This window comes from Eschscholzia californica, unplaced genomic scaffold, assembly GCF_041429995.1.
Source record: "Eschscholzia californica isolate CP2 unplaced genomic scaffold, dmEscCali1.0.p SCAF_6, whole genome shotgun sequence".
Lineage (NCBI taxonomy): Eukaryota > Viridiplantae > Streptophyta > Magnoliopsida > Ranunculales > Papaveraceae > Eschscholzia > Eschscholzia californica.
The window spans coordinates 34,456,854-34,479,148 of NW_028238483.1; the positions used below are offsets into that span (position 1 = coordinate 34,456,854).

General features: G+C 36.2%; 2 protein-coding genes across 2 annotated transcripts in view; one reads left to right on the plus strand and one right to left on the minus strand.

Moving 5' to 3' along the window:
• Positions 1-7,188, plus strand: LOC147533968 (uncharacterized). The gene is made up of 7 exons (XM_086651111.1): positions 1-211; positions 4,629-4,825; positions 4,940-5,520; positions 5,740-5,932; positions 6,109-6,173; positions 6,268-6,478; positions 6,593-7,188. Exons 2-7 carry the CDS (start codon positions 4,676-4,678, stop codon positions 6,932-6,934), a joined length of 1,542 nt encoding a protein of 513 aa, XP_086507237.1. The 5' UTR covers positions 1-211; positions 4,629-4,675; the 3' UTR covers positions 6,935-7,188.
• Positions 7,127-22,295, minus strand: part of TPP2 (tripeptidyl peptidase ii) — a 23,711-nt gene continuing 8,542 nt past the window's right edge. The window contains exons 15-34 of the mRNA XM_086651110.1: positions 21,239-21,297; positions 20,941-21,095; positions 19,470-19,648; positions 17,867-17,979; positions 17,632-17,802; positions 16,341-16,469; positions 16,134-16,234; positions 15,910-16,027; positions 14,316-14,395; positions 13,275-13,347; positions 12,287-12,372; positions 12,149-12,200; positions 11,938-12,072; positions 11,693-11,764; positions 9,509-9,601; positions 9,341-9,436; positions 9,059-9,157; positions 8,598-8,690; positions 7,631-7,843; positions 7,127-7,455 (exon numbers count right to left, since the gene is read on the minus strand). Of these exons, the coding sequence (XP_086507236.1) occupies positions 7,297-7,455; positions 7,631-7,843; positions 8,598-8,690; positions 9,059-9,157; positions 9,341-9,436; positions 9,509-9,601; positions 11,693-11,764; positions 11,938-12,072; positions 12,149-12,200; positions 12,287-12,372; positions 13,275-13,347; positions 14,316-14,395; positions 15,910-16,027; positions 16,134-16,234; positions 16,341-16,469; positions 17,632-17,802; positions 17,867-17,979; positions 19,470-19,648; positions 20,941-21,095; positions 21,239-21,297 (2,276 nt within the window). The 3' untranslated portion in view covers positions 7,127-7,296. The remainder of the gene's footprint in view (positions 7,456-7,630; positions 7,844-8,597; positions 8,691-9,058; positions 9,158-9,340; positions 9,437-9,508; positions 9,602-11,692; positions 11,765-11,937; positions 12,073-12,148; positions 12,201-12,286; positions 12,373-13,274; positions 13,348-14,315; positions 14,396-15,909; positions 16,028-16,133; positions 16,235-16,340; positions 16,470-17,631; positions 17,803-17,866; positions 17,980-19,469; positions 19,649-20,940; positions 21,096-21,238; positions 21,298-22,295) is intronic.

Below are 22,295 nucleotides of genomic sequence, written 5' to 3' on the forward strand. Positions count from 1 at the left end.
AGCACATGATGATACATACATTATAACTTGAATTAAGCATCATCATTATCAGTACTCAATCTTCTTTCAAAAACAGAAACACAAGCACAACCGAGGTAGTTTACGATGGCAGTGAAAATGGAACGAGCTAGTTAACTAAAAACAGTAGAATTATTTTCTCGGCTATAGATTTGTTGCTACTTGGAGTTGTTTAAACTTATATAGAGATCAGGTACGTATCTTACTCGGTATGTTCTACTTTCAAATGTGTTCTTCTTTCGCAAGCACCCATTTGTTGTTCATCACATACCATAGTTAGTTTATCTCATGAAGATAAACTAACTCCGGTAGTGTTTTTCTTTTTCAAGTCAGATCTGAAATCTGATATGGTTGATTATGGGTCCATTTGAGTCAGACACTTCAGATTCAAAATATCGTCTTCAGAAAACCAAAATATATTTTCATTACAAACTGAGTAATTTTTTACTCGTATGAACGTCAGAGATTCAGGAACATGGACGAATCTCTGGACTTAAACCGAAGGTTCCACACGCATAATTTACTATCCGAATTTGTACATGTTTTATGACAATATTATTAAATAACTGTTGCTAATCATATACATGAAAATCTACTCCCCCACTTGACATTCAAAAATAGGAAGCAGGAAAACACCTACTCCCCAACTTGACATACAAAAATAGGAAGCAATAAAACATCTAACTGTTACTTATTATTGCTTCACAAGAAAGACATGGTGGTAGAAGATAGAGAGTGAGATGGCCTATAAAGACGGTGCGTGGCTTGAAAATACACTTTCTTGCCAACATTTTAGGATTGACTACCTAGATCTTCCTTTCTTCACTCCTTCGAAGAACGAAGAATATGTAGAAGGCTAAGGTTACTCCATGGCTGGGTAGTAATTTAATTCGTTTAGTTATTTTAAAAACGGAAATTTCTTTGTAAATTCTTTTATGCGGTAAAAAATAATCACTCAATTTTTTTTGTCAATGTTTTGGGAAAACAAGAAAAGTTTTCAAAGAAAGGTGGAAAACCGAAAATACTCAAACCAAACGCACCCTACAAGTCGTCGACAGAAAGTCCCCGGCCGGATGTGGCCGATGACTTCTACCTCTCTTCTCTCTTCTCCCTCTCTCTCTTCTCTCTCTCTCTCGTCATATCCTCTCCCTCTCTCCTTCTCTCTTAGTTCCGGCAAAAGGAATTATAGAAGAGTAGAAAGAGAGGGAAAGAGAGAGGAGAAGGGTTAATGGTTCTCGGAATTTATGGTGGTGGGTGAGAAGATAGAGGAAGAAGAAAATAAAAAGCTTTAAAAGTGGGTTGTGTTTGGAGGAAAGAAAAAAAAATATCGTTTCCACCCAAAACTTTCTTCCGAAAATTTTCTTATTTCCCCGAAACGCCAACCTATTTTGTAGTCTTCAACTCTTTCGGTATTTTCGTAATTTGTAACAAGTTTGCAAAAGAGTTGCCAAAAATATATTTGTATTGGTTGCATTTAGATTTTTGATCAAATAGGTGGGGTTTTAACCAAACAAAATATAACTTGAAACCTAAAAATTGGTTCGTCGTTGACGATGGATATAATCCTTGGGTGTGAGGCCCTAATCTTTAGCAATTAGCGATATTGTATTCGTTTTAAATACTCTGACCTAAGTCCATTGGTACAATGTTATGTTTCATCGTTTCTAGCGAATGCTCAACGGATCCACTCAAAAAACCTCGACATTTACTAAGCTTCAACGAACGAGCTTAGGTTTTAGACTTCCTCTCAATCGATGTGAGACTATTACAATTAACGCACAAATCTTAGTAATTATCGATATTGTCTCTGTTTTAGACACTCAGTCAGAGCTCCACAAGTACGGAGTTTTGTTCTTGGCAAAGGCTCCACGAACCCACCTAAAAAGATTGACGCTTACTAATAGCCCACGCTCCAGACTCTCTTGCGAGCGATGTGAGACTATCACAATTGCCCACTCTTAGCGACACTGTTGAAAGTGTCTTGAATATGGGATTGATATCTAATTTGGTTTGTGACCCGACAACCCATTTACAAGACAAAAGTAATTGGTTTGATGTCGTAGACCTCTGCGCGAAATTTTGGACCCCTTGGCAAAGTTGATCTTCGAGGCAGGGCTGGTATGCGAAACATGACTCATGTTATGCTGGTTATAAGTTTTAGTGGTATTCATGTATCTTTCGAGAATCGGAAAGAGTAGGTGAGGCGACGGTTCAGTGGGATTTGGGTTTCAGTAACTATATAAACTGAACAAGAAATTAGGCGTAAGACACAATTTTAAAGTTTTCTAAGTTAAAAAGACAAGTTATATTTTGTTTGGTTAAAAATCCAAAATGTGTACTTTGTTTGGTTAAAAGATTAAAATTTGTATTTTGTCTCGTTAAAACCACAATGTATTTTGCAACTTTTCCATAAGTTGTTCCAAAATTGTTGCAAAGCTGATGCAAGTTGTTGCAAAGCTACTGCAAGTTGTTGGAAACTTGTTGCAAGTTGTTTCAAATTACGAAAATACCTAGAGAGTTGAAGATTAAAAAAAATTAGATGATCATTTTTTACCAAAACAAAAAATTACCAAAACAAAAAATTTATAGAGAATTTTGACCAAATTTCTCTCAACTGAAACTCTAGGGATATGTTAAGGTGGAATTCCCACGAATCCCTTATGTAACTTGTTTGCTTATCATAGTGATGTTGTTCGCCGTGGAATACGTCTCACCAACCGAACCACGTAAATCTCTTGCGTTATGTGTGATTGTTTAATTTCTTATTGCTTTTCTTGGTTTACTTGATTTTGTCACAATAGACAAGGCCTCTTCGGCTTTGATACCATCTATGACGCTCAGACCCTAGAATTTATCGATGTTGTATCCGCTTTATACACCCAGACCCAACCCTACAAGTACAGGACTTTGTTGTTGGCAAAGACTCCACTAGCCTATCCAAAAAATTTCGTCACTTACTAAACCTGAGCATACATCTATAGTGTAAGTTTCAGACTCTCCCCCGAGTGTGCGGACCACGGAATGGGTGTACTAAATTTCCAGCCATGCCGGGAACCATCAAGCGTAAGTTTCCAGGTCTAGAATGCCAAAAATTTGTTAAACAAGAAAAATGTTAACTATCTAACTATTTGGTCCTCATATTCTGACTAACATACCTTTTATGTCCTCACATTTGACCAACTAATAATTCGATCAAGTAACTTCGAATCATCATCTGCCTTTCTTGTATTTCCATTCATCTTTTTCATCCATTCGTTCCTTTGTCATTCCAAACCCCAGTAGACATTATTTTTTTTGTCCTTCCTCCTCCCTCTGGCACCTTTTGATTCTCAACCCCCTATCCAGGGGCGAATTTATGTAAAGATCAGACAAAGCTCTAGTCCAGTTTGATTTTTCAAATCTTACTAAAAGAATATTAGATGGTATTCACAGTGTGAGTTTAAATCAATAATCATTACTTATTAAGGACCGTAAACAAAAAATATATTATTTTGTAGGTATTCAAACACATATTAGTTTAAAGACTGACTTTAAATTTTAACTTTCACACTTCTTCTTAGATTCAATATTTTTTTTCATGATTGGTTTGGCTAATTGAGTTTGGTCGGACCGAATAATCGAACTCAGGCGAGTCAAACCGAACCGGCTAAACGAAGTTGGCTGACGATTTGATTGGCTCGAGTTCGGACGATGATTTAACCAAACCGCTATTGATTAGTTTGGCTTCGGTGCGACCCTAAATGGTTAACAACCGACCGCTTCTCACTTCTAAATCACACCAATGGACTTGTAGTTCCTCTGATTTGGGGCTAATGAGAGTGACAGAGAGAGAAAAAAAAATTATGAGACTGGAGAAAGATTTGAAGATCAATTTGAGAATGGTGAAAAGATAAAAGAGGAAAATAGGAAGAACCGGATAGACTCAAATTGGCACCCAAAAATGGTAATCTGGTCGCATATGATATAATCTATTTGTGACAGTTATAGGGGGTAAAATCGAATTACCAACTAAAAGAAAAAGGTAAGTTCACTACACATTTCAGCCCAAGGTAAGCTCAAAGAACCAGACATCTTTTTTCTTCGTGTTGTTTCTTTCTTTTCCAACTTCTATTCAACAACACTTATATAAGATTCTACAACGGTAATGAATTTAGACAACATTCATTCATATGAATGGTCTCGCGAAATATTTAATACTTAGACATAAATCTTTGAAGTTACAACTTCTACGGTAGGAATGGAAACTACATTTGTCATTCTATTTGCATTTAGCACTTTCAACTAGAATCTGACTTGAGTAACACAACGAACTTTTTCAAGATATGCAATCATATCTCTGTCATTGAATACTAGATATGAGTGGAATAATTTTTCAATCTATTAAGACATTATCAAGTCTCAATCTACCTTTGCTAAGAATGACATTTGAAGTATTTCATTAACTTGGTGTTTTTTTTCTATGTTCAAGCCTTTAAATCCAATAAATCATAAACGTTTGTTTCCATTTTTTCATATCCCCCCTTCTCTTTACGTATGATTTTGCTTACTTTACTATACCTGCTGATGTAGCATTATAGAATGTGTTGTTACTCTTACTCTTGGTCATGTAGGACGACGGAGAGAAGGAAACTAAGTAGGTAGAGGAGACATTAAAATCATGCAAGGACGTCTACTAAGTTTTGGTTACGACTCTAGAGCTTTTAAGCATTTATCTAAGACGATAAAAAAGGCACCAAGTAGTATGACCATTCTCTTCATCATCGTACTCTTGTTTGGAGCTTATATGTATTCTCTGTGCATCGAACCTGTAAGTATAACAACAAACTTCCAACTCTAATGTTTTCACCGAAAACTGAGTCAACAAGTCAAAAATAACACAGCATTCTCGTTAGTTTCAACTATTGGTTTTAAGTGTTTGCAGAATACAGTTTGGACAAGTGCCAATTCAAATTGTGGAAATAAAGCTGCAAAAAGCACTCCAATAATCCCCAAGAACAAACCTCTACAAAAACATGAAATCCCAATTACTCTCAATTGCTCTGCAAAACCTTATTGCACTTCTAATTATCGAAATGAAGTCTCAAACGAGAGTTCACCATCGTCAGGCATATGCCCTCATTATTTCCGATGGATCGGTGAAGATCTCAAACCATGGAAGGAAACAGGGATAAGTATGGAGATGGTGATGAGGGCTAAAAGAACAGCCAACTTTAGGTTAGTAATATTGAATGGGAAAGCATATATGGAGATGTATAAAAAGTCATTTCATACAAGGGATATTAACACATTATGGGGTATTCTGCAACTACTTAGGAGGTACCCAGGGAAGTTGCCAGATTTGGATCTTATGTTTGATTGTCTTGACTGGCCTGCCATTAAGTCTAGTGACTTCTATAAAGATGGAAAACCCATCAACAACACTTCACCACCACCATTGTTTTGTTACTCTGGAGATGACTTCACCTTGGATATTGTCTTCCCTGATTGGTCTTTCTGGGGTTGGTAAGTAGTAGCCTATTATTTTTTACAAACAGATGTCTTTTTTGGTCTTTCTATATAGAAATATTGTTTTTTGATCCCTCCCTCGACGCTGATTTACTCGAAATCTTACTTGACTTGCACCATTCTGACCACATATTGTTGTAAGAAAATCAAAAGAAATACTGACTGTGCTATCAATATATCGAGTAAAACTCTTAGAAGATATGTTTTAATTGGCAGGCCAGAGATCAATATTAAGCCGTGGGAAATATTACTGGAGGAGCTTAAAGAAGGAAACAAGAAGAGCAAATGGGTAGAAAGAGAACCGTATGCTTATTGGAAAGGAAATCCAACTGTAGCTCCGACCAGGAAAGATCTCATGAAGTGCAATGTTTCCGATAAAAATGATTGGAATGCCCGCCTCTACGCCCAGGTAAACTGACCATTTATTTGTCTCTCATGTTTGTTTAGAATGAGAAAATCTATTTGTACAGCCAAGAGGTGAATACCAGTCAGATCCCATGAGAAATTTTGCTTACTTTCCACATTGTGTCTATTGGCTTTAAATGATTAAGTTTCGAGTTTATATAGTAACTACTGGATTGACAGAATTGGGCAGCTGAAACTCGACAAGGTTTCCAACAATCAAATTTAGCAAATCAATGCACTCACAGGTAAAAAAGACTATACCCTATGAACTTTTCTATACTGTTCCGAAACGCTGTCGTTAATCCTGAATGAGTAATGGTTGGTTGAACATTGAAACAGGTACAAGATATATATAGAAGGACAGGCATGGTCAGTTAGTGAGAAATACATTCTTGCCTGTGATTCTCCCACTTTAATAGTAAAGCCCAAGTACTATGACTTCTTTACAAGAAGTTTACTACCCATGGAACATTACTGGCCAGTCACAGAAAATAACAAGTGCAAATCTATCAAGTTTGCTGTTGATTGGGGAAACAACAACCAACACAAGGTAATATCTCTCTTTCTCTCTCTCTCTCTACTTGTCTACCAGCCTGCCCGATTTTTCTGTCTGAAAGTTTGCTGTTATTGATCGATAGTTCGATACTTATAAAAAAATTCACAGGCGCAAGATATTGGGAGAGCAGCGAGTAAGTTCATCCATGAAAAATTAAAGATGGAACACGTTTATGACTACATGTTTCATCTATTAAGTGAATACTCTAAGCTCTTGAAATACAAACCCGCTATACCTCAAAACGCAGTTCAGATTTGTCCTGAGACCTTGGTTTGTTCAGCTACAGGAGTAGGGAAAGAGTTCATGATGGAGTCTGCTGTTAAGGAATCTAGCAGTACCAGTCCGTGCTCTATGCCTCCTCCATTTGATCCTCCAAGTCTTAATGCTTTCATTGCTCAAAAAGAAAATTCTATTAAACAAGTAGAGAACTGGGAGACTCAATCCAACTAACTGGTTTTCTGAGATTAGTCCCTATTCTCCCATATATCGGAAAACTTGAACATATTTCCTTTTTTTACCTATATTAAAATGATTAACGGTAATCACAACTTTAATGGTACTGGGCAAGTTATTTTATATTAATAAAACTTGATAATGATGGAATAATAGTACTAAGTGTTAAGAGAACTAAAAAGCACATAATTGCTCAAAATAGAAATTTGATTATCTTAACTCTTAAGTAAACTTAAAATGCTGTTTCAAGATATGTTCTATTTATTTGTTGTATTATGAGCATATGGCCGGTTTGACTGTAATTTTGCAACATCATCAAGTGAACAGGTTTCGTAGAAGCTGTTTAGAAAGAGAGAGACTTAGAATAGAGGCAAGCTGAGAGGGAATCGGATGTGCATCCAGCGCTTCTCGTATGATACCAAATGACTCCACCCAATCTCCTCCAACAAGGCCAGCTTTAGATCATACAGCTGCTTCTTTGCTGGTTCTCCTTCTTCCTGAATTGCATCATTTACCACCTGCGCCATCCCCAATAAATAACACAACTTATTCATATTTTCAATTCCCATAGTTGGTGGTTTTCTACGTGATTCGGGAGGTGGTTTTCTACGTGATTCAAGATCTATTAATTTACTACTTCAAGTTCAACCATAAAACAGAGAAACAATCAGCTAAAAGGCTAGTTGCTTATACCTTTAGAGCTGTTCCAAGCCTCCCATTTCGTTTTTCATGAAACACTAAGAGTTTGCTGTACTTGGAAGACTTCACTTCCACCCACCTCTTAAGTTCTTTCCAGTTTTCTTCAAATAAATCTCGCTTCTCCCTCGAGTCTGTTCCAGATTCTTCCGATGTTGACAAATCATCCACGGAGCTTCCATTTGTTGATTTATTCTCAACCTCTTTGCCCTGCGATACTAGTACTTTTAATAACTTTCAACATTTTGGAGTGCAAAGTATACTTCTAAGTTCTAAGCAATATATATTATCCTTCTGTTTTTAGTGATGCCAAAATACTGCTCAAGTCAATAAAAAGAATCTTCTAACTAATTTAAGTAGGTTATTAAGGGAATAAAATTTTCATAGCAGATCTGACCTTAACCTCATATTGAGAAAGCAGGATACAACATACTATTGGTTGAGGATTGAACCCATCAAACAGATTATGCTGTAGAGAAAATTCTATCGAAGACACTAAATTTCGAATAGAACTACCCGAGAGTTTTATACGCTCCTCTGGTAACTCCAAATATAAAAAGTAACATGCAGGCAGGAAAGAAATATTTACTACTTTCTACATAACTTTCATGTGAAAATATTTTGTATTTTAAAGCTCAGAGCAAACATAGGTCATTGTCCTGTACTCCTGTTCTAGGTCTCACTTGTATTCTGTGACCAGAAGTACCCTAATGTGGTAAGAGACCTTCTAAAGTAAGAGGTATGAAGATCATGATCCGTACTAAAATGGCAACACCTCTAAACCCAGTAAGTTATTCTCGAGTCAGGTAGAAAAGAGGTAGTAGTTCTATAACAAGGTAAAAACTAAAAATAGGCTAACCAGGCGTATTGCTTACCAGTTACTACTGGCATTATATAATTAAAGCAAAACACTTACAAAAATAAATTGATCAATAAAAGAAAGAAAAATCATAAAGCAGTGCACCTTGATAGTTTCAATCTCTGACAGTGATAGTCCTTTACGGTACAGTGCTTCTACCAACTGCTCACGAGTTGCTTCCATCTTCTTTTTTATTTTCTGCTCATTTAAGCCAATGTTACACAACCTTACAAATGTAAGTAACAGAAATAAATTGATAAACAAGAATATAGTTCATTATAATAAACTTCGAAATATGAACCACGGCTGGCAACTATACCGTGACTGAAAATTGGATAACTTTTTTTTATTTTTTTGAATTGTCAGCGTGCCTCGAACCCTTGACCTCTAGGGTGGAAGAATAAACCTCTTACCACTCCAACCAAGGGTTGCTGGCAAAATTGGATAATTTTGCTATTGCAATTCTTATGACTGCCTGATTTTTATTTCAAAAAGAGGTCTCATAGATCACTATAAGAAGTTACAGAACAAAGAATAGAAATGAGTGTATCCACGATTATACAGACCTCTGCCTCATCATCTTCGGGATCACATTTCATCGAAAAGAACTTTGCTAACTCATCTTTGTCGATACTATTAACCACCTCATTTGCTGCTTCTATAACCTGAAATATGGAATCTAAATCTGAGCAGGAACTTGATAAGTAGTTATAGCTACATTGGATTTCAAAACCTGAGAGTGTTAGATTGGAAATAGAATATGCTAGACTCCTTATGAGCATAATTAGTTGAGTTCAACATTAGAAGCACAATGTGATTATATAACAGTCGCCACATCAAAAAATTACCTCTTGGTTATAGAGGATCTTATCTTCAATACCACTTCGGGAAAGCAAACCCTCTAAGATTTTAGAAAGCAAGGGAGTGTAATTTGGGTATTCAGACTGCAGAAACAGAGATTATTATTTTTGGCAATTAAATCAAACGATATCCAAGTAAATTGGAAGGGACTTTACCTTAAGGCATGCCGACAATTCTTTATATTGAGAACGTTCTTCTTCAGTGGCTTGCTTAAGGCTTGCCAAGAATCTTATCTTTGTATCACGGACCTATACAGGAGTAGCAACAGATTACACCAAGCGTTAACAGGTTAAATACTTCTGTCTTACAGGGCGCATCTGGCTTGGATAAGAAACATTGTGAAAGATGAAGTACATGCTCAGACAGACGGAGCTACGGGTACGTCTATAAGATATATAGAAGGTTGTTAAGGGTGTAATATATCGGGGTTTAGAAGTTTACAACTAGTGGGACGAGGAATTAGGCTCCCCGGCCGCATATTATGTATAACTATATATACAGTTATCATACATCTCATATTATACACAACTACAAAAGCATTGTATTACATATATATATATATATATATATATACTGGCTTCTTAGAGCCGTGGTGTAGCAGCAACAGAGCCCCACCACTGCCTTACAGATCTTCCTATGACAGCAGTAGTCAAATTTGGAGCATCTAAAACATTGGAACTCAGGGCCTCTGAGGACACAACAAAGTTTCGAAAAACAAAAGAAAAACATTGGGACAGCGAAGAAGAGTTGAAATTAGTGAGTGAATCAAAACAAGGTAGAGTGTGGGCAGCCAGCCACCCATTATTAATTTATAATTATATGTATAATGAATATTATAGATGACAGCCATTTAATACTGTAACGCCCCAAGCCTTAGCAGTTGCCGATATTGTCCCCGCTTTAACCACCCAGGCCCAAGCCCACACGGGTACGGGGTTTTGTTCTTGGCGAAGGCACCACAAGCCTACCCAAAAGGCCTCGGTACTTACTAAGCTTGAGCTTACACATATAGCCCAGTCTCTGGACACTCTTGTGAGCAATGTGGGACTATTACAAATACATACCATTAATTACTTAATTGAATCAACAAATTAATTAGTAATACTGAAAATATAAAAATTCAGATTTCCTAAACTATGTCTCACGTGGTCATTTACAAATTACAAATGAGTTAGATTGAATAGGATATGTACCGAAAATATAAAAAACACTCTTCACGATATATAGCGGCGTCTTTAATGACAAATGAACACTGGTTTACATATTAGCATGTATAAAATGAATATAATATTAATCATATGACGCTAATACATTCAAGGAATATAGTTTCAGCTTCAGTATAAGTTTTGGTCTAAATGGGAAGAACTATATTTTGTTGAGATACTTAGGTTACTAAAAACTCACATAATGGCGGTATTATTATGCAAAAAACCGAAATACTATCTTATTTTAAAATAATTACAAATTGACAAACTGTGCGTTTCTGTGAAATGCAGAAATGCTAGGTAGAGAGTAACTACTTTCCTATTTATACATGCAATAATAACACGCCAAGGATCTTGCTAGCAAACTTAAGAGAGTTCATCAACAATAGGCAAAAGAAGATAAGTTCATAAAGACGAAGCAAATTAATTGTGATGTATTATGAATACCAAATAATAAATGATAGACTTGTTATGCGTTCATAGGACAGACAATTCCTAAACAAATCAATAACAGAAGTCTCGAAAAGGATGACTTTTTATGTATTCAAAGGCTTTCTTCAGAATCGCACTTTTGGACTACTGTGGTAATGATTGGACTTGCGCTTTCCTAAACTAATCTCTCTCTGTCTGAAAGAACGGACAAAGAGGGGCGAACTCTTCCTCTCTGGCAAATCAGTCTCTTGTAGCATGAGGTCTGAGCAGTACGGGAAGGCAGAATCTGAAGGTAAGGAATTAACAACCCTATTCTAAACGAAGAGAACAAGCCACTCAACATGAAGAAATTCAGCCATTGGTAATCTGCCTTATTTATATTAGGTACATTGCTCAATGACTTCCACACGGTATGGAAACAAATTTCAACGGTATGGCCTAATTTTGACCCTAACGCTGAATATCCTGAAAAAAAGAACTTCGCCACCATGCTACAAGAGAAGTTTAGGTTTATAGTCCCCTGCGAACTAGCATGCCTTCGTGTTCATCCTCTCAAAAACTTAACCTATTATAAGTAGCAATTATAAGTAGCATAAGCATTTCGCATGCAATAACATAAACATGGAAAATTGGTGGAGACACATTTATTTTTAATAAATTAACATATGACAAGACTCGAGTAAAGAGGGGCTAGCCACATACCTCTTCCTCCAAGCGCTCGGTCACACTCTTGGTGCATGTATGCAAATGATCCTTTGCCTTCTCCTCATCAAGCTGCCAAAAGGATATGAAACAAACGATGTTTCTAACATTTAGAGCACAGTTAAAATAGATGTTCTATCAGTGATAATGAATTATTAAGCCTGCAAGCATGCCCCCTCCCCCCCTTCCAATCCAGAAGACAATAAAAAAATGAACTGAAGAAAAATTAAATAAAACATTGTGACCTTATTTGGAGCCACTACATAAGAAATCTGATAGGATACAGTCTGTTTCAGTGGATTATTTTCTGTCTCCTTTACCCCAGCAGAAGGCTTCTTGTATGAAATTGCTCCAAGTAACACAGATCCCACTGGACAGTTCTGCAAAATGTTAACAACATATAATAAGTACTGGTGAAAAGAAGTTACTGAGTTGCCATGCTTTGAGATGGACTACCTTAGGGAGCTTATCCTTCGTTGGTGGGGCCAAATAAAAAGCTTCTGATATTCTACTCAAGCATAAGAGAAAACATGAGCATATTAAAGTTTATGATTAAGAAGTAATGCACTAAGATTATAAAGGTATCTTACATACCCAGGAACTAAATCTGATGATTTAAAGCTACCATTACCCATCACCGGGCCATCTGGTTGAGAGAAGAAGCTCAATCGCATAAACTCCTGCATTATAAATACTAATTGTCAGGAAATCCAGAATATTGTCTTCCTTAAATTTGATTGCACCTCATTGCAAATAAAAGATGGTTGATGAGGATCTAAATAGATTGGATCTTTCCATAGTTTTGGGGTAATGCTATATGCCTATATTTTAATGTAGTAAACTACCTTTCAGCATCATTCTCAATTTCTTGTACTAGTTAGTTAATACAAGGGCAGCTATAAGTACATAGAATTGCTGCTAATCGTATTTATGTTTATGAACCTTTTATGTTATAAATACAAAGACCCATAGATTTACATATAACAAGGCAATTGAAATAAAAGAGGATTTTGATACATTTGAAGTATATATATGTATATATATATATACGCACACATATATACAATAGAATTATTCTTAGTTATGTAAAATTAGTTGAGTTACTCCACTCAAGTCAAATGGGATCAGCAAGGAGCCAATCCTAGATGGCCCCTTGACTCACTTCCACTGACGACTTCGTTATATAGTTATAACTTCTACTTGAAGAACTATATAAAATATCTACAAGTGTAAACCTCTGCAGTTACTTCCACCTACGAGCTTTACATCATTCCGTTTCTAAAGCCCAACTACTTCCTATGTACTTTGCAGGGATTGAGTTTTTGCAGTTATCCGTTTACTTGGTCCAAGCATTTCAACCAAGCGTGTTACTTCCAGAGTCAAGATTAGGAAACACTTTTACAGTCTGACTAGTTAATATCAGACATGTTCGAGTGGTAGAGAGATAAGTTATTTTCTCTCCAATCTCCCACCAATGTATAATTCTGTTGAACCTACATAACATGATACATTGTTGCAGGTTGATTTATGAACACAAAACCATTTAGAAACAAAGTTCCAAAACTTATTTGTAGATGCCTACCTTTTCCTCCAAATATCGTTCGATGAATAAGACCAACTGCTTCATTCTTTCCAAGTATTGAACGTTATCATGTCTGTATGAGCAAGGAATGGCTACGTCAAAAATATGATAATCAACAATATATTTCCAATCAGGACCAAACTGTGAGAAATTCTCACTTATAGTTTGCAATCTTTTATACTCTCATGAAACTGATATAGTTATTAAGTTTAAATAAGAGTTTGGAGCAAGTAGGTAGAGAGTCTTTCATTTCAAAGATTGTAATGATTTTTGCTACATTCGATAAAAGAGCAAATAAACAAAAGAGGAATTATCGTTAAAATAGTGGAATCTTCCAGCTTAAGATAGATGAAAAGAAATCCTAAAGTTGATCTGGAGAGAGTTTATCAGGCTAATAACATGCCTTAAGACGATTGCCTTTTAACTTCAAATTCATCCTCAAATCTTATACATCCCTCGTACAAATAAAATCATGGTTTTATGACTTTATCATCTTCTTCCTCACTAAGCAGACAGGGGATATCCTCAAATGGGGCAGAGGTACAACCCTGATCCAAACCAAGTAGCTAAGTCGAAACTTGACTGACTTTTTAGTCATTCTTAAGCATATATTTAAATAATGTTTATTGTTGTACGTGGTCAGCATTATATATTTATATAAAAATGAACGGCCCAAAACTCGTCGTTTGGTCAGCATGAACTACTCATTTAGTTGAGCATGGACAGCTCGTCGCTGTGGCTCAGCTGAAACTTATTAAGAGGGAAAAAAAAACATATGAATGCTACAGCTCAAGCCCCAAACAACCCAAGGGTACATGTAATTAGTTTGAAATGCCCCAAAGGTTGGCGTATGAACTTTTCAAATGTGTAAAATTTCAATGTCCATAATTGTCTATGTAAGCAACCAAAATGTAAGTGACCTTACGCGGGATACTCCCACACGATCTCAATTTATAGGCGAGGGGTATGTTAGACCATGATTTACGCTTGCATGTGTGTAAGCATGTTGGAGAGCACTTAGTGCTTTAATATCCCCCATACCTTATATAAAGTTGCAACTGATAGTCACCCTTCGGAAGTTTTGTGGATTCTGGATAGACATCCCCCATTGCGTACACACGCTGTTACATAAGCAATAGTATGAATTAGTTGGCACATGCTTACATCTATTAAACCAACGATTTCCATCTTTATAAACAAGATTACTATTTACACTACCATAGCACCAAATCTTCGAAGTAAAATTTTATCATTCTGCAAACTTATGAATCAACATTAGACAGTTTTCTACAAACCCTAACATCACAAGACAACAATCTTTATTAGATTATGTTAATAAATTATAGCATTAAATAATATGAAACCTCCTCCGTTTCCATTTCATTCCCATCCGAAGTAATACTAATAGTGAAGAAGATGACCAAGCTAGAAGATAAAGATATTGTGACCATGAATCCAGGGATGATGAGGATGATAGCGGTATCCATGGTTCTGTAAAGGACTTTCAAAAGTTCGGACTGCAGAGAGATTCAGTGAAATGTGTAGGAATATTAAGCTCTTCTGGAATCATTCAATTTTACTCAGACGGTTTGCTGATTGTTTCATGAGTTCGAGTTTATGCAGCACTGAATATGTTGTACTTTTTGGTTTGTAAAACAATTCAGACTTTACATTATGTAGCGAAGTGAATATTCCACATGTTTTGGAACTTGGGTTGGTCCATTGGAAAGAAGAGACAAAGCTCGGTTTTATACCTAGTGTAAGAAAAAGCATTAGGCTACTTCAACGTTTCACTGGCATTTTACTACCAGTTGGGAAGCTCTTATCACCACTATGGCACTATGTGAAGATGCATTTTGGTGCTATTTTTGTCTTGCTTGTATTTTTCCAGCTAATCTTCTGCAGCCTCTATAGTACGTTATTTCTTCAAAAAAACTATTGTAGTAAAAAGTTATAAAAAAAATTCTCATGGTTTTTGTATATGTAGATGTGTCAATTTTCTTTTCAAAGTCGTACTCCTCCGGGCAACTGCTTGCTTTATCAGATAAACCACTTCCTCCACGTGAAAAGTTGTTTTTAAACACTTATAAACCAAAGATTTTGTGCATATAGTCCCAAAAATATATCACAATTTTACGTCAGACTCATTACAGTGACAAGAAGTAGTTATGTCTTTACTTAAAAAAAGTGACAGCAAGTATCCCGGGCATCATCGGTTACAATTCTGTGAATATATCAAAATGGTATAGAGAAACCGATCAAAAAGCGAGAGATATCTCAAATTTGATGATAAGAAGTGTGAGGTGGATTATATTGCTTTCTCAAAGCAATGTGGGGTTTTCTTTTTTTCCCATCAAAGCTAGTGCAGAATTACTGTTACACTAAGTCAGCCTTCATCCATGTAATTTAAATGCTTTATCTTATCTAAAAACTCCTGCTTAGATCTTCTTCTCACTCTAAAAGGCTGCAGCTAGACTTTCTAACTTTCATACAACAGTTCTAAGAATTGAATTAGACACAAGATATGGTAACAGACCACAAAGAATATAGAAAGGAATGTTAATGGAGAAATATAACAACATGCGAAGGGAATGAACAATTGAAGTTAGAGAAACGCATGTTAATAAACGTTTACCTTGTTCGAATCTGAAATCATATAAAACTGTGACTCAAATTTTGTATCGTACACACGGTTGTTAAGTAACGGGACAAGAGGCTTTATTTTGGCTCCATCATCCAATTTGAACTTATAACTGCAGAACCATTAAAATAAATGGATTTACACTATCACCGACTGCAGAGGGTAGTAACCAAAGCAATAGCGTCGATCACAGAACAAGGATTAGTATTGGAACTCACGTTAATGTTAGAGCAAGGATTTGTCTACCAGAAGGTAATTTATCACGATCTGTGGCAAGTGTACAGAGTTTAGCTTCGGTGGGCCGATATGGAATCCTAATCTGCAAGATGGAGGACGTAGAGGCAATGTAACCAGTACATAACAAAGAAAATAACATTATCTTATTGTTCTGTTTGTCAAAGAACATATCAGATGTAGAGAGTTACCTTGTGAAGAATGGCAGCGGGAAGAAGTTTCTCATATGATAACAGAGCCTTGGCATCAATTCTGATGGGTGCCTCACTTCCATCAAGAACCACTACCTCTTTGTTGACACTTATTCCGTGAAATTCAATCTGATAATGAATGTGAAACAGGACACGCCACTAGGAATTAGGATCATATATCCGAAGGAGACAATTGACAGTCACTAACATAGATAACAAAGAACACAGCTCTTCGACCATTGAAAAAACAACGAGCTTTCCTATGGATTAAAAAACTCTAAAGCCTTTAGGACTGTTTCTTTTCATGATGTTGTGGTGAATTGGGAGGATTGGATGATGTGAAGAGTCTGTTACTCTGTTCCAGTCACATTGCCCCTTCCTTTTTTTCTCTTTCCTTTGTACAGTTTTCTCTTTCTCTTAATATATTCATCCAAAGTTTCAAAAAGAAAAAAACAACGAGCTGAAGATATTAATACTCAGGCTTTTACATTTTCCAACTGAGACTTGCACTTTTCATATAACCTTATTGTTATGCTTTACGCTCAATTGTTCAAGCCAATACGGATAAGGACCAGGGTCGATTTTTTTTCAAGATTGCCAGATGATCTCAATCTGGGTATGATAGCTTGTATAATCTTATTACGTGGGTCCCAGAAACAGTAAACATAGTGTAAGTGGAATTTTAGCAGAGTATCTTTTCATTTTCAAAGTCGCCCTTCTGTTTCAAATGTTGACCGAATTAAACAGAAAAAACCATATAATATGCCCTCATTCTCTACAAAGCTGAAGCAAAAGAGTTGCAGAAGAAGAGTCTGCCCAAACGAAAAAATAATATTAAAAATTTACGGCGTTGCGGACAGAGCCCCAAAGAAACAGTGAAGTCAGTAGCCCTCTCATTTAGAGTTGCCTTTACCTATGAAAATAGAACAAAACACATATACTTCTACTTGTACAACCAAATGCAAGAGCACCAAACATAAGGAATAAGCAACCACAAGGACACGTGCAATCCACGTTGACAAGGTTACGGTCTAAATTGATATGAACAACTGATCAACTCATGCTTGAAAATTGAAACGGACTAAAGGAAGGAGCATGTCGCGTACACAAATAATTCTCTAACAAAAAATCATAAAACCACAATTAGAGAAAAAAAGAAAATCCACAATCAAAAGGATCACAAAGCTGCAGAAGTTCACGGTTCACTAGAATGAAATAAAAAAGTCAAACATAATAGCAGCACTAGAGATAAAAAATAAAAAAAATTAAAGCCTTCCAGATCAAGCATTACCTCTAGATCCACAAGAGTGGTTTCTTGACTTCCTATTCCACTTGACCAGAACTGAGCTACTACTAATTCAATCGTTTGACCACTTTCGACAGGGAAAGAAAAAGTTCTAGAAGAAGGAGATGTGAATGTCTCAACACGCTCCCACTTGATAGGTCTCTTCAGGGGACAAATCTGCAGATAAACCGTATAAATACACATCCAGCAGCGCAAATTAAGATCTTAGGGCATTATGTACCTGAACAGCGTCAATGAAAAATCTTCTAGCAGTATCAAATCCTGATGTTCGCATGTTCGCCTCAATCCATGTAGCTCCGAGTGGTACATCAATAAATCGCCTCTCAATATGACCTAATCAACAACAGTCATCAGAAAGAAACAGAAGATAAACTCACAAAATGAGAAAATTGGTCTTCACAGAGCGCCTCTATCACCAAACATTTTCATGTATTAAAGAATCAAATAACTAGTGAAAGGTGAAGCAAAACCTAAAAGTCTAAAGCTGGGGCTTGGGAGAGGCATCGAAATTACATAGATATAGTTATATTAGACTTAACCCTCTGAATATCTGATACACATTAATACATTAGGCATGAGAAAATAATCAGTCAAATGAAATGAAAAATGATATATAGGCAATAGGTATATCACTAAATACAACTATTTCAATGGCGAAACAGAAGCTTAGTGTGATTGCTTATAAAAAGCCGTTAAATGAGAAAGGTGGAGAACCAGAATGCATAAGAGAACCTTTAAGGGCCATGAGGAGACGCAAAGCTGCCCTTGACGACATAGCCGACAAGAAGTGACTGCCAAATTTCAAACCATGCCTTGTAACGACTAATGTAGATTGTAGTCGATTTCTCAAAAAAAATGCCAAATTTGCTTTGAGAGAAATCTTGTGTACAACAAAAAAAAGAAGTACAGAAAGTAATTTGATGAGAAATTGCCTTTGGACTTGGGAGATTTTTATACTGTAAGTTACAGAAAAAGTAATTTGATGAAAAATTGCCTCAGGTTTAAGGTACAATACAGAAAAAGTAGTGTTACCAGAGTGGGGGAATGTGACAGACTTAGACCAGCTAGTTAACTTTGCTGGAAAAGTTCTGCCCAACATCTTATTAGTGCTTACCACTAGGCCAGGTCAGGCCCTTCAAGACCCTATTACCAAGAATTGGGGAAGCTCTCTATTTGGAAAGCGAGAACCCTATCCAGATGTGGGAAGTGAACTCCAACTAACGCAGTTTTGGCTGCACTTCAGGAATATTTCGTATCCCTTTTCTCTATTCCGACAAGGGTATTGAAGTTTCTAGAAGCTAAGACAAGGACTCTCTTCTAAGATGAAAAAGAAGAGGGGAGGAGGCTTCATTGGATCGCCTGGGAAACATCTGCGGAGAGATGTCTAAGGGTAGGCTCAAAATGAATTTTAGAAATATGAATGATGCTTTATTGTCAAAGGAACTCTATGTCATCGGAGCAAAGTTCAACCATGGGCTAAGAGCCAAAGACGATCATGTTCTGACTTTGTTTTCAATTGGGATGCCTTATCGAGAAACATGTAAGTTTTGTTTTGTTTGGTATTGAGTTGTTGATCTGCTGATATCACAGTTTTTGTTCCCATTTCTTTGCAGAGCTTTTCGTTCTTAATATGATCAAAGATTATCTGTAGAGTATGATTTAGTTTAATACTAATGAGACCTGGTGACAAAAACACGTAGAAGTGGCAAGAGTAGATGAATAACATTTCACATGTATATTCAAGTCATCTGCCCTGGTCCCCTTAACAAAATTAACAATAAATATTTGGCAATTCGGAAAAAATAGTAAGATTGGAGTAAAACCTGGAAGGAATATCATCTTTGAAAATGTAGTCAGTGGAGGCTTATTTGTAAAAACAGTAGGCTTTGTTATAGTAATTGGAACTCTGAAAAGAGGACCACGCCATGGTGCTTTGCAGTCTAATCCATAGAGTTCAAAATAGTGTAGACCATCACTAAGATTGGTAGGATCCACAACTATGCTGCAAAAAGGAAAATTAGTAGACCTTCAAAAACGGATCTTACAAATGAAACAGAAAAAAGAATTGAAAAAAGAACACACCCATATAAGCGGAAAGATATCAAAAAGCAAAAGAGAAAAACACAAGGAAACAAGCATTCGGAAGAAAAACAAATTACTAGTAAATAGAAAGTAGGACCGTGGCTATGAGAAGCATCCCCTTTTTAGACTTTCCCCTAGTCGAGGAACAACCATACTTACTCCTCAAACAAAAGTAACATCTTAAGGAACACGTGCAAAATATGTGATGACCCTTGTTTTACGCAATTCAGACTTTTGGATTCTCAGTCATATTCCCTTGGTGAAGAATAGGCATTAACTTGAATACTCCTATTAAAATTTCTCTTTGCCTCGTCGGATACACGTGTCAATACTCTTGATAATTTTGGTTTTTTTTTAAGTTGGAATTAATAGGGGGGGAAGAATATACAAAAAGAATAGGGATGATTTACAACTCTGACTTGTTACTTCATAATATCATCCCAATTCGAAATAAAATCATGATACGACAAATTTTTGCCCACCCAATATTCCTACTCCCAATGAAACAAAAGACCTAAGATGTCATGTTCCATGTGAATACTCCTATTAGCAAATGTATCATTTTGTTGTATACTTGTATGCAGTGCACCTGTACCTATCTTTTGGCTCTTCCCACTAGTTATATCCAACAATTCCACTAGTTGTATCCAACATATCATACGGTTGTTGGATGTTGATAACCTAACCCAGTAGCCCTGAATCTATTATTTGGTTAACATACTCTAGCGTTTGACATGATATCTAGTTTTGGAAAGAAAAAAAAAAGCAGTATAGGAAAAAAGAAATAGCAAGTAAAGAGATTGTGACTGCGTTAATTATTTGTTAGCAGTTTTGAAACCACCTTGAATCTCCTAGACTCTCCACTATTATAATATTCAACTCCACATAAACACCCATACCCAATAAGTGGAACCACCAATGCGCAAAGTGAAATTTCATGATCTTAACGAATTCTTCGTTTCAATCAACACTAGCAGAAGAATGTAGGTAAAATGATTCCTTCAAACAGAAAATACATTTGCATGCACTAGCTAGAGTTACATCGACCCATCTACTGTAAATCATAAGCAAAGATGGAGATCAGCCCAAGAGATGCATAATGTAAAAACCTAGTTACCTTTAGCAGATCAAGATAAGGGCAAATAGTACAACTGAATTAACTTTAAGGGCAAATAATACAACTGAATTAACTTTAAGGGTTCCAAAACTAACTTGAAGCTACGCCCGTTATGTGTAAGTAGTAGAAATTTTGGCGCTTGCACAACCGCATTTTCACTAATATGCAACTGTATGCACTCCTCAAACGGAACCAACTGTTCCAAGTTACTTGCATCTTCGTGGAATTTTGGCTCAACTTGCACAGTCCACTGATAAGAACAAGGATGTTATTTATGTATCTTAAAACATATAACAAAACAATTAGACGATGAAATTTGCTATGAGCTTCCAAAAAGCAGGCCAACGAATCTACTAAATATGCAACTATCTATAATAACTCTGTAAATCTCACCTCAGTCATGTTATGGCAAGCATTGGCATCCCTTAAATAGATGCCACGTGATTTTGGTGCTGCGAAAAAACAAATATACTTAAATTACAGTTATTTAATTGACATTCTCATAAAGTGAACACTAACTCTAGATACAAAGTATATAGAAACTTCAAGTAGTACTTTGGATACAGTATTTAGAAAATTAGAAATACCAAATGAATGTCTTAGCAAGTATAAATCAGAAATTTTTAAAGCTATAAGAATATCTAGAGTTTTTTAGAGAAACAAAGTATTTACAAACTTCTAGTAATAGTTTATAAAGAGTAAGCTGTATGCTAATAAAATAGAAATACCAAATATTTTTTAGCAGGTACAAGAAACTTTTTTTTGCATATAGGCGTGCCTCGGCATGACACGGTCGGGTGACTCGGCCCAGCTCAGCCTTGACTAAGGCTCCGCCCTTGGTCGATCCTGGGTCGAATCTGAGTTTAACAGCTTACCTCACCAATAGACATTTGACGTTAATGTTTCGTATGGTACTACTAGTATTGGAGGAGTCCTTAGCTTCCTCGTCAGGAGAGCTGAGATTTTGGTTGATGATAGGATTCAAGGATTAGCAAATGGGGACCTCGGTTTCCTAATTGCAATTTGAAGATGATAACTCTTTTTTGCTGATGTTTTCTCAGAGAAAATATCCATACACCATACTCAAGGACATTCTCTTTCGTTTCGAAACATCCTCTAGTCTTAAGTTGAAGTATCAGAAACGCAAGATGTTTGCAATTGGAGATGTGGATGATATCCCTACACCATACTCAAGGACATTCTCTTTAGTTTCGAAACATCCTCTAGTCTTAAGTTGAAGTATCAGAAACGCAAGATGTTTGCAATTGGAGATGTGGATGATATCCCTAGGCTTGCGAAAAATTTATGTTGCTACATTGAATGCCTTCCATATTAGATTGGGGTCTTCCCTTTATTTATATCAATTGTTCCAAAGCTCTATGGGACATGCCGAGGAGGTTTGGAAAAGAATTAATAGAAAATTATCGACTTAGAAATGCAAGTATCACTC

Bases quoted from the DNA above. Each gene is read 5' to 3' on its own strand.
- LOC147533968 (XM_086651111.1), top strand. From the start codon at position 4,676: ATGCAAGGACGTCTACTAAGTTTTGGTTACGACTCTAGAGCTTTTAAG. The intron at 5,521-5,739 runs GTAAGTAGTAGC...TTTAATTGGCAG, and splicing joins GATTGGTCTTTCTGGGGTTG to GCCAGAGATCAATATTAAGC. The intron at 6,174-6,267 runs GTAAAAAAGACT...ACATTGAAACAG, and splicing joins GCAAATCAATGCACTCACAG to GTACAAGATATATATAGAAG.